Source organism: Polypterus senegalus, chromosome 1 (genome assembly GCF_016835505.1).
Source record: "Polypterus senegalus isolate Bchr_013 chromosome 1, ASM1683550v1, whole genome shotgun sequence".
Lineage (NCBI taxonomy): Eukaryota > Metazoa > Chordata > Cladistia > Polypteriformes > Polypteridae > Polypterus > Polypterus senegalus.
Window position 1 is genome coordinate 145,249,912 of NC_053154.1, and position 12,399 is coordinate 145,262,310.

At 39.5% G+C, this 12,399-nt stretch overlaps 1 protein-coding gene across 1 annotated transcript in view; it reads left to right on the forward strand.

The window, feature by feature from the left end:
- The window catches only part of LOC120533090 (collagen alpha-5(IV) chain-like), a 224,616-nt gene that overhangs the window by 178,198 nt on the left and 34,019 nt on the right, over positions 1-12,399 (forward strand). The window contains exon 35 of the mRNA XM_039759763.1: positions 3,480-3,578. Coding sequence (XP_039615697.1) covers positions 3,480-3,578 — 99 coding nt within the window. The remainder of the gene's footprint in view (positions 1-3,479; positions 3,579-12,399) is intronic.

The following is a 12,399-nucleotide window of genomic DNA, read 5'->3' on the forward strand; positions in this document are numbered from 1 at the left end:
AATACTAACTCTCCTATTCTAAGTCAGTGGGTAACTGATGTTATATACTATTTGAAACTGAAAATAATCAAATTCTCACTTAGAGGATCTGTGCAGATCTTTTTCAAAATCTGGCAGGATCTAATCAATAAAATTTTAGAATAAGCATTTAAATTGAGGAAGAAGGTTCTCTCCCCTCTTTTACTCCATTTATCTTTATTCATTTATTATTCTATCTATTTATTTGTCTTTACTAGCATAAAGTTTTACACTGCTGGCCTAGCATAACTTGAGTTATTTGATTTTAATAAGTTCAATTAAGTGAAATAAAAAACTTGCTAAAGTTCCTGTTATTATTGTCAGAGGCATTCAGGTTTGTCTGAGGTCACATTGCCTTATAGCCACACAAGTCTTGTTTATGTTTTATCAGATATAACTTTTGATGCATCTATACATTTTGTTAACGGCATCCGATCTGTTGCACATAGCTAGCCATTGGTAACCTCGACTTTTGAGAATATCAACAATTTTTGGATTATGTTTAACTCTTTTGATTCAGTGACTTCTTGCTTCAGATTGTTGTATTTTAACTGTACTTGCCCTGAAAATCAGTATGTGGGATGAGGTACTGTGATGGTGCATCATCCCAGGATCCTCCACCAATAACATACCTGACGGATAAGCCTAGCAAATGAGGACACACACAAGGGATAGGTAATACAAGGCTCAGTGCTTTTATTAAAATGTTCAACACAAACAGTGATCCAAAACAGTGCAGAAAGTTCAATAAATAATCCAATATAAAGATGTGAAGGTGGAGGTTAAAATCAAATAAATATTCCTTAAAAACAAGTTTAAAATTCACAGGAAGGAAACTGTCCTTTAAAAAACTCAGTCCCTAGTACAACCCTTTTATCCTTATCCTGACCAGACTTTGCAGGAGTAGAAGATACCAAACCGTCAGGCACAATAATCCATTCACGGGTCTGGCTCCCTGCTGTCCCATAGCTGCCGGCAGGGATCCCCAATCCATGGCTCCACCAGCAAGGCTCCCACTCCGAGCCTCTCTGAATCCCACTGCCTTCTTGGACTTCCTGCATCTCCTGCTCCCTAAATTGCTCAGCTGGAGCAATCCCCTACAACAGCCCCTGAGTGTTGGCCAACCACTCCCTTGAGGGGATCTCCTCACAGCTGCCTGCTCCTCTGTCGCTCACTCACTCATTCCTGCTCGGGCTCTTTCTCCTGTATTCCTCCCTTCTTGTCTCTTTTCCTTTAAACTCCTTTCTTCCATCTTTTGTTTGCATCCTTCCTGCTGTGCCAGCTCCCTTTTTATCTGCCTCCATGGGCACAGCGCCTCTTTTGTGAACTGCGGAAAGCCAATGAAGCAAATAATACACAACCTCACGTGCAGGCATCCTCCGTATCAATAGCCACATTAACCTCCCACAGCCACGCAAACACACACATCCAAGGAGATGGAGCCAGCCAGTTAATTATTTATTTAAAACTACCTCCTGAATGTTAAGTCATGGATCCACTATACCACAGGAACTGAAATGTGATTTCTTTTGTTTATTATTCTAATACAGCGGTTCTCAAACTTCATTTGAATTTCTTGTGTGGGATGGCTCATGGACCCTTTTATTAAAAATTTAAAAAATCAATATTCAAGAAAATTGGGGGTGCCAAATACTTTGCACAAGAGTGCCATATACCCACTGCGCGGCACTGCATAGGTACAGGCTGCTGTGAATACATTTTTTGACAAACAATTATTTATTCAGAAAATTTTACGTACATCTTAGTTATTAAATGTAAGTTAAAATTTTAATGGAATGGATGCATTTGCTTTGCCTTAACCAGTTCTTCTATGTCTGGCTTTGTTTTGGCCAGTGCAACTCTTATATCATTTGTTGCGTCTAATCTGTTTCGAGATTTGGTTTTGATATAAGTAGTGTGGAAAAAGCCGTCTCACACTCATAGGTGGTTGCGAATGGAATCAGCACTCTTAGAGCCATCTTTGCAACATCGAGATAGGATTGTGCCATTTCAATCCAAAAATCACTACAACACATTTCATGGAAAACATGTTTTGCACAGCCATCATTTATCAAATCAATAAACTTCTTGAATTAAATTGTCCTCCGAAGGCAGGTCACTAATGGAGAGTACAAACGAGTTATTGATAAATCATTGGTATTTTTTAAATTCTCATAGGTCAGGAAAATAGTGAGAAATGTCTTTGCTAAGAATTGATACATGCTGTTTCATCACCTTAAGGATATTGTCATCGATGTTAAGCTCATTTTCATCAATATATGTGTTCAGCTGTGGAAATTGGGCAAAGTTCTTATTCTCTAACTTTTCATGCCATAGTTCGAGCTTCATTTTGAAAGCTGTCAGTTTTTCGTGACAATGGAGCACTATGATATCTTTTCCTTGCAGTGCCAGGTAGATAGAATTCACAGATTCAAATATGTCGACCAAAAATGATAGGGATATAAGAAAACAGACATCGGAGCATTTTGCGTGCATGTGTGGTTTGGCATCTTGCAAAAAAGTGCTGAATTTCTTCACATAGTATTCATTTTTCTTTCCGTATCACAATAAAATTCAGAAATATGTCGCATTCAGGTCATGTCAATAAATGAGTATGGGTGTTTACTCTGAGCGAGCGATTGTTTTCCTAGAGTTCAGTAGTATGAAGTTCCTAAGCTTAAGTATTTTTCCTATTTCTTTTTAGCAACAAAACACTATTTCACAAGAAGAATTTGGATCTTATCTAATTCTATCCACTGTTAGATGTCGTTCTGCTTCAATGAGACCTTAAAATTCTATTCAAACCAAAATCAATGGAACGACCAGGTCATCAAGACTCTTTTCTTCATTGTCAATTTTTTAAACCGCCTCTTAGCAATCGCTTTATTTTGAATTGTCTCATGATGAACACTTTTACTTCATTTGCTTTGAGCGGGCAATTTGACCACTTAAAAACACAAAAAATGTAAAATATGTTGTTTGTTGATTATCTGTATCCACCTTTAGTGCTCTAATTTGCTTCTAAAATATACTAAAACTGTTCGAGTGTTTTGATTCTACAAAAGAATCAATAATTTTTGATTATGATAAAAAATAATAAGGGCTGGTTTGTGCCGAGTGATAACGGTGGGAAAACAATGCGGTGGCAGCAAATAACGGTACAGCGGATTAGTGGTCAGGTCTAGGTGGTGGGGGTAACAACGGAGCTCAGTCACTTACTTCCCCTCGGATGGTAAAGGTTAATAATTCTAAAATTATAAATAGTATAAATATGCAATCATTTTTCACGGTTCCACTGAAACCGCTTCAACCCCAGTTTGAAAACCACTGTTCTAATATTTACAATTACACACACTCAATATTTACATTTTTTGTGGGAAAATACAGAATTTGTTTTAATAAATCATGTGTCTTTTGCAAGTTTCATAATTTAACTTCTTCATGATACATTTTCACCCTAGGTTGCCATGGGTCTGGGGGAGAGAAAGGAGACAGAGGATATCCAGGTAAACCAGGAGCTAGAGGAGCTAAAGGAACACCTGGAAAGGAAGGTCCACAAGGTACATTATTTTTACCTTTTATTATATTTAATTTGTCAGAAGCTTGAATTGACCAGCAAAATCTGAGACTAAAATGCAACATTTTCTCATTGGAAGGCAATAAATTAAGTTATTTCTGGATTACTTTTATGAATAACTGGATACCAATGTGTTATTCAAGTTGTCGATTTTTAATTCATTCAGATTATTAAGAACAAACTGTTTTATCTTGAAATTGTCCCTAAAAAAGTACTTTAGCCTCCTTAAATTCTTCTAATTGGTGGACAAGTTAATACAGTGGTACTCAACCCACAGAATGCGAGCTGCACGTCCACGTCAAGTTCAGTTGTAGGTCTTTTAAATCCTACTTAAGAAAAAAAAATCTTTAAAAAATAAAAAAAAAATATTGCCAACAGAATGCATTTCATTCTATAGAGCCCCTAGGTGTCATGCAAAAAAAATCAGTTCGAATGAATTATGTTTTTCTTTCATTCTTTAAAACACTTGCACAGATCCCCGCCACCTCGTCCCCCTCCATCCCACCCTAACTCATGCTTCCCACCTCTCCAGCTCCAGCCACAACAGATTCATCTCAAAAGCTGAGTTATTAGGAAGCACGGATCATAGTTGCTGTGTGTCCCTTTTTTCACTCCATGAAACGTTAGTTTAACATTGTCCGAGAGCCACATGCTGATTTCTGGAAGGATAACAATCCAGTGTGCTGAAAGGACAATCCTCTTTATGGAGGGAAACACCAGAGTTGCGCAGTTTCTTCATCCATCACTCCTTCCTAATCTGGACTACTCTTAAATGAAATGTTGCCAATTCGGAATACCAGATATCATTGCTTTAATATTCAGATTAATAATTTGTTCAAAAAGATTTTTTTTTGCCTGATACCTATTATGCTGCCACCACCCAACTGCCTGAAAAACAATCACAATTTATCTCAGGTCTAGGAAAACTAGCATGAACACTGGGAAACTAGCATTTAGCAAAAATGGCTAGAGAATGCAAGAGACGCAAATATGAAGAGGAATATTGGGTATTTAAAGAGGACTGGGAAGTGTCAAGTGGTGCGGGAAAATGTATCTGTCTGGCTTGTGATAACATCATTTCGGAGTTTAAAAGGTTCTCACAAAATGACTCCAGACAGATAAAAAGGTTTGGGGCAGCCACCCATATATTATGTTCCTGGCTGTAAAAGGTTGAAATAATCGAAACTAACAGAACTGAATAAGTGGAGGTAAGATGGTGGTTTTAAAGGCTGGTGGAGGAAATGATGTAATTTATGCCAGAACCAGAAGTGATATCATTAAATGGGTCGGAAGTGTCGTCATCAGAAGCACTGAGACCAGAAGTAAGGTCATCATAGGCGCCGGAAGTGGCATCAACACAGGTGCCGGTGCCTAGCGAGATTTCCCGGCATAGTCTGCAAGGAACTTAGAGAGACAGTCAGCACACCCTGCCACCCCTAGTCTAATGTAGCATTACAATTACTCAATCCCTTTAGCTGCCTCCTATTCACACACATGTGACAGGTGCAATTTGCAGCACCATCACGAAGCTAAACACCGAAAGTTCAGTACCGACTTTCCGAAGAGTGGACATCTACCGGCCAAAAAGCAGGTGAGACTGAAACAGAACTGAACCGCTCATAGGAACTTCTTCCACATTAATACTAGTGGAAGTGCGATTGGGGGGGATCCTGCAAAATCAAGCATAAATAGATGAAAAAGATTAAGCCATATACTGATGGAGAATTGGTGAAGGATTGCATACTGCTTGCCTGTTCAATGCTGTTTCCCGACAAACAAGAGGCAAAAAAAATTTAACTGTTGGATTCTACTCTGGCTAGGAGGGCATCAGACGTTTCAGTTAATATTGCAAATATTCCCAATGACAAACTGTCATCCTCAGAGTTTGTCAGCCTTCCAATGGACAAAAGCCTGGATATCAATGATACGCCACAATTACTCACCTTCATCCAAGCAATAGCCAGTGAGTTTGACATTACAGAAGAACTGCTTGACATGGTATCACTGAAAAATGGAAGGGGTATGGAAATTCTGTACTGGAAATGTTGACAAATTATATCATTATACCAAAAAAACACAGCATTCACAATGGATGGCACACCGGAAACTGGGGCCATGGCTTTGCTGAAAGCTGCACTAAAAATGAAGGATTACTGAGCGAATTCTCTCATACCACTGCATTGTGCACTGCAAGTCTTGTTTGCGAAGTTCAAGAGTCTGAATGATGTAATGGCAAATGTAATCAAAGTGGTTGATTACATCAGGACCTGTGCGAGAAACCACTTGAACTTTAAGCTGCTATCTGAAGAGTTTCACACTCACTACAAGGATTTGGTATTGCACACTGAGATTAGATGGCTATATAAAGGACGTCTGCTTGCACATTTCATGGACCTGCTTGAACCACTGAAAGCCTTTATTGTCGGCCAAGGGGAGACTTTCCGATTTTCTTTTTTTGATGACAAAAAGTAGGAATTTTGTGTTGCTTTCCTGTACGACATAACACAGTACTTAAACAAGCTTAATCTCAACTTGCAGGGAAGAAACAAGACAGTGTAGGAACTACAGTATACGTAGCTGTCAGAGGATTTTATGATAAATTGTATCTACTCGAACACAGTATCCATGGTTCTGATTACCGGTTCTTCCCCATTGTGCAGAAAGTGATGGTGATGTATGCGGATGCTGCCTCATCTTGTCAGTCACAGTTCTGTGATGTGCTAGCACAGTTCATGCAAAACTACAAATCAAGATTCTGTGCCTTCAAGAACCAAGGCAGTATTTTTCTGCTTATGTAAAATCCACTGATAAAATGAAGCAAATAAGTGATCATCTTGGACTTGTGCAGCTTGAACTGGAGTTTGCAGAGTTAAAGGGCTCAGATGAACTTTAGTGTCAGTTTTAAATGAAAGATGTTTTGGACTTTTGGAAATTGGCAGGGCACCTCTAGACTTGCAAGATGCATCATCTCAATGCTTCCATCCACATACTTGTGTAAAGCAGCTCTCTCTGCACTCTCAAAAATAAAACAGATTGACACAACAGTGGCTCTTTCGATTGCCGTTTCTGGCACAGAGCTCCAGTGTCAGAAATCGTATTGAGTGAAGTAAGAACAATGTTGCTCTTCTAATAACCCTTTCTAATCTAAAATACTAATGCAGGCTTCAGTGGAACAGAAAGTCTGTTTCATTTTCCTTCAGGTGAGGATAAGAGAGAGAAAGGAGAACATCTAAGAGAAACTGTGCATTCATCAGCAATGTGCTGTATGTTTCCTGCTGTTTTAGACTATGAAAAGTGATCACCAATGTGTTCTCAGTTTCTTACCTGAAGTTTTGGGCAGTAATGATAAGCAATGTTCTCTGTTATGCTGTTATGGGTTGTGAAAAACAGCAATGTGCTGTCTGTTGCTGTTATGGGCTTTGTGATCAGAACTTGGGAGTCATTTAATAATCGTAATGTTGAAACACTGCCAGAAATGTTGATATTTGTGGTTGCAGTGATAATAAATTACAGTTATTACATCGTGCTTTTCAACCCTATAAACATTTATTATTCTTATTTTCAAATGCATAATGGTTTCAGGGAATAAAGGGCATGATTTAATCTGAATGAGCACATATATTACTGAACCTTTTAACACTTCTGACTAAAGTTAGAATCCAAAAGAACCTGGATGGGTACTGACTTCAGTGAGAGGTCAGAAAAATTTTATGAGAAAAGACAAGGTTAGAAAATGAAGCCAGTAGTCAACACTTTACCTGTTAACATATCTCCATTTGGGTGCATTTTAGAACATTTTGCAGGTGGCGCTGTTACTTTTGTCTGCTGACAGCTTGATTTCTAGTAGCATCTTCAAAACTTTCACTCACATATCACCTACACCCACTGTCTCCCATACCAAACTGTTTCTGTTGTACTCTCAAAATCTTTTCTTTTGTACAGTGCCTTGGTATCTGAAAAACTGACAATAGTTACATCTGCTGAAATTGGACAAGTGATCATTTCCAATGGTTTTGTTAATTGTCAGTAAAGCTACTTTTGGCTAAACATGATAACATGCTGACAGCAAGGTCCCAAGTGCCCATTTCACATCTTCTTACTAGTACACACATTCTGGATAGTTTCTATGAGCTTAAAATTTATACAATATACTTGTTATTACATTATATTAGTGCTAGCAGTGCTACCCATCAAGGGCAGGTTGAAATCTAAGTAATCAATTTATATCCTCTTAATTAACACTTGCATTGTAATGTATTTTATAATGCATGTAGTACTAAAGTGCATTGCATTTCTCATTCCTACATATGGTACAGTACAAACATTTGTAGTAATAAAATTCATTACTACAAATGTTTGTGACATGCCATCTATTGGAATGACAAATGCAATCCATATGTCTCTGCTATATGCCGTTTGGTATGGGATTCTCAAAAGCAGAGTTAATGTTGGTGATGGGCCATCTGTTGGAATGACAGACACATAGCAACCAGACAGACACCCAGACACTTGTACATTTACTAAGGTGGATTTTCTTCTACATTTGTATATCCCTCAGTCTGCAGTGGGCAGGCCACACTGGGGAGTGCCAGTGGAAGATTGCCAGGAAGCACCTGGAGCACATCCGGGTGATTATGAAAGGGGCCGCCTCCCTTCATTCAAGGCTGGAGTCGGGTGAGGAGAAGGACAGAGCTTGGTGGAGAGGAGTGGAGGTGGCCTGAAGAAGTGAGGCATTGTGTTGTGGCCAGGACTTTGGGGTTTGTGTGTGCAATGTAAATATGTTAAATAAACATGTGTTGGGTGACATTGACATGTCCGCCTGTCTGTGTTCGGACCTGCTACCACAACTGTTATCAAATGCATCTTACAAGTGGTTGTGCAGCACATTTACAGTAGAAGAGTCAAAAACATTGTACCTTCCACTATAACTTACAAATACTAATTAAGTCCAGAAATTTTAGCAATTGAACACAAATAAACGTTTAGATAAAGTAGTTGTGTGTTCTTTACAAAAGAAATTAAACATATCACTACGGTACTTAACTGTCTGCACTTGGCCTGCACCCCACCCTCTGTGACTGGCTCCTAGACTTTCTGACTGGCAAGCCCCAGTCTGTCAGGATTGGTAATAAGATTTCAGCCACCATTATCACAAACACAGGCACCCCACAGAGATACGTCCTCAGGCCCATCCTCTACACCCTGTTCACCCATGACTGTGTCGCCTCCCACAAAGATAACATCATCCTGAAGTTTGCAGATGATACCGCAGTGATTGGATGCATCACTGATGGGGATGAGGCAGCCTACAGGAGGAGATGGACAGTCTGGTGTCATGGTGTGAGGACAACAACCTCACCCTCAACACAGACAAGACAAAGGAGATGATAGTGGACATGAGGAAGGAGAGAAGACCTCACCGGCCACTGTTCATCTGAGGGCTTGAAGTGGAAAGGGTGAGCAGCATTGAAAACCTGGGCATCTACAGTGAGGACCTCACTTGGACTTTTAACACCACACAACTGATCAAGAGGGCAAAACAGCAGCTGTACTCTCTGAGGAGGCTGAGGAAGTTTGGTATGTTGACTAAGATCCTCAGAAACTTTTACAGCTGCATTGTTGAGAGCATCTTGATCAGCTGCATCACCGTGTGGTATGGCAACACTATTGCTATGGACTGCAAATGCCTGCAGAGACTGGTAAAAACTGCTGAGAAGATCACCAGGACCCCACTGCCCTCTCTGCACAGCATCTACAACTGCAGAGTCTGCAGGAGAACTGCCTCGATCCTCAGGGACCCAACCCACCCCAAACACGAACTGTTCACACTTCTACCCTCAGGAAGGAGGTATAGACGTATGAAATGCAGGACTGCCAGGCTAAAGAAATCTTTCTTTCCCAAGGCCATTAGACTCCTGAATAACTGACTGGAGTTTATAACCATGGGGCCACCTCATTCTGTTTACTTCACACAATTGTATTTGACTTGTCCATCACACACCTACCTGCACAATTACACTTTATACTTCTTAAGGTCAGAACGAAAGAAGACACCGCAGTGACACACAGAAGAGAACCCGTGGATTAAATAAAACCTACACAATAACTGTAACAATCGTAACAAATGAACAATAAAATAGAAGAGAACCCGTGAATTAAATAAAAAGGTTGCTTGGTGAAGCAAGGAAAAAGCACTTTCTTATATGTCGCTCGTTTTAAAACAGTGCAGAAGCTGCGAAGCTGCTTCCTTGGCAAGCTCATAAACGAAAGAAGACACCGCAGTGAACACAGAAGAGAACCCGTGGATTAAATAAAACCTACACAATAACTATAAAAATCGTAATAAATGAACAATGAAACAGTGGAGAACCCGTGGATTAAATAAAAGGCTGCTTGCTGGCGAAGCAAGGAAAAAGGACTTTCTTATATATCGTTCGTTTATAAAACAGTGCAGAAGCTCTGAAAAGCTGCTTCCTTCGCAAAGTAAGGAAACGACTGAAGAGACGCGGTGACGCGTAAGTGTTCGCAAGGCAGCTGAAGCCCTGCATTATGGGATCTGTAGTTTATTGTGTTACCAGTGCTTCATATCCCCGGCCATTAATAACAATAATACAGTATATAAAATGATCTCGGGCCGGATATAATTACACGCCGGGCCAGATGTTGCCTGCGGGCCTTGAGTTTGACACATATGGAGTAAATAGAACTTGAAAAGATGTATTTTTTCGTACATCGAGCCCGCGTGCTATTGTGGTTTTGCTTGCATGCCTCAATAAGTCATCCTCCCTCGCTCTTACTTTTTACCGTTCATCTAATGAATACACTGAGTATGGCTTTACCAAAACAATCATTGATGGTGAATAAAGTATCCATTATTCGAGTATGTAGATGGGATATATATATATACATATATATATATACCCGCATCGCAGCGAGAAGTAGTGTGTTTAAAAAGCTAGAAAAGAAAAGGGAACATTTTAAAAATAACGTAACATGACTGTCAATATACAGTATTTGTTTTGTGAGTGTTACTGAGTGTTGCTGTCATCAAGGATTTGATTATCATTATTTCTTTCAATCAGGTTCGTATTTGTAGGATGTGTTGTGTTCAAGTTACATTCCGTGTTTGTCAATCGTTGTAAAGATGACAGGTTTCTTTCATTGATTCGTTTCTTACTGCATCAATAAACAGCTCGTCTTCTTCTTTATCTGAGACCTGACACACTGCATGCACGGTTTTTTTTACACTGTCTTCCTTTAGCGGGACATTGACTTTTTCCACCGTGTGCTTTGTTTCCGCAGTAGCTGGATTTATGAATATGCTTATCAGACGCTTCATATTTTTTGCTGCCTTTTCAATTGTGTAATTCGGTTTTTGTTCAGCTCTTTGGAACTGTTGCTTTTATCTGTGCACTGCATCAGTTCACGTGAGCCACTCGGTGTACATGCATCGAAGGTTCCCAGCTGTGCTGGTGCCATCTCGCTATGTCCATGGCTGTATTTAATGTTACCTTAGTCCTGGCACTTAAAACTTTCTCGCAGTTTCGCTGAGTTTGTGTCAAACACCACCCTGACCATCTCATCTTCCTCTCCATAAGCACAGTCCTTCACCCGTGAATATTTACCCGTGGCAGTTTGCTATTGGATTGCCGCTGACGGACGGCCTTATATGGGCAGGCACTAAATTACAAACGCCAGCGGCAGCCTGTCTATGAACTTAATTTAAAGTGTAGGTTTACATCGTGCTTTGTTCCCGTAGCAGAACTCATGAATATGGTTGTATATGTCACTCGCCGCTTCTTATTGTTTCGCTGCCTTCTCAATTATATAATGCATGTTTTCTTCACGGCTTTTTTAAGCTCTTCCTGGTTTTCTATGTACTGCGTGATTACGGGAGGCGTGATGATGTCACACGAAACTCCGCCCCCACGGCGTTGAAGCTCATCTCCATTACAGTAAATGGAGAAAAACAGCTTCCAGTTATGACCATTACGCGTAGAATTTCGATATAAAACCTGCTCAACTTTTGTAAGGAAGTTCTGTTTTTATACTTTATGCTGCCTCTGTTACTTATTATCTATCTGCTACTTATTATTTATGTTTATCTTTATACGTTGGTTTTGTCATTTGGTGTGGACAGCAAAGAAAGAATTTCATTGTACAGGGAAACATGTTTCCTTACTGTGCACATGACAATAAACTTGAACTTAATAAATAAAACGACTTTCTCGAATGTTTGTCCATGCTCTTTCTTCTTCACTTTGTCTTTGACGTGTCATCTAGAACTTATAAAGTTATTGTCCTGATAAAATTTATAAGAGCTGAGAGTGCAGGAAGTGTGTCTGACAAAATCATTCACACGACTGAGGTTAGATGACTGTGGTCTTGTTTGAAAATATTTGTAAGTAGGGCGTGACTTGAAAGAATCTAATGGCAAAAGTCACAAACTCGTGGGACTATATACCACTCCAGCGTATTTGGAATCTTATAATTCTCACTGGCAACACAAATTAGACGATCTACAAGTCTCTGACTTAAAGTTTAATTCTGAACAATATATTCAATCTCTTTTCACTGTTCTGTTATTTCACCAAGTAAAAATTTCCGTTTGTTTGTGCTAATGCGATCTTTACTATTCTTTTTTTGAGACTTTCGAATTTTCGTACTTCCATTATCTCTGACCTGCTCTGCATGTGTACCGTGCCAACATTTTTGAATTCTTTACAACGTTCTACTTTGTCATCTACTCTTTGTCCTTTATTTCCGGCCCCTGGCGTGGTTAAATCTCTTTCCCGTGGGATATA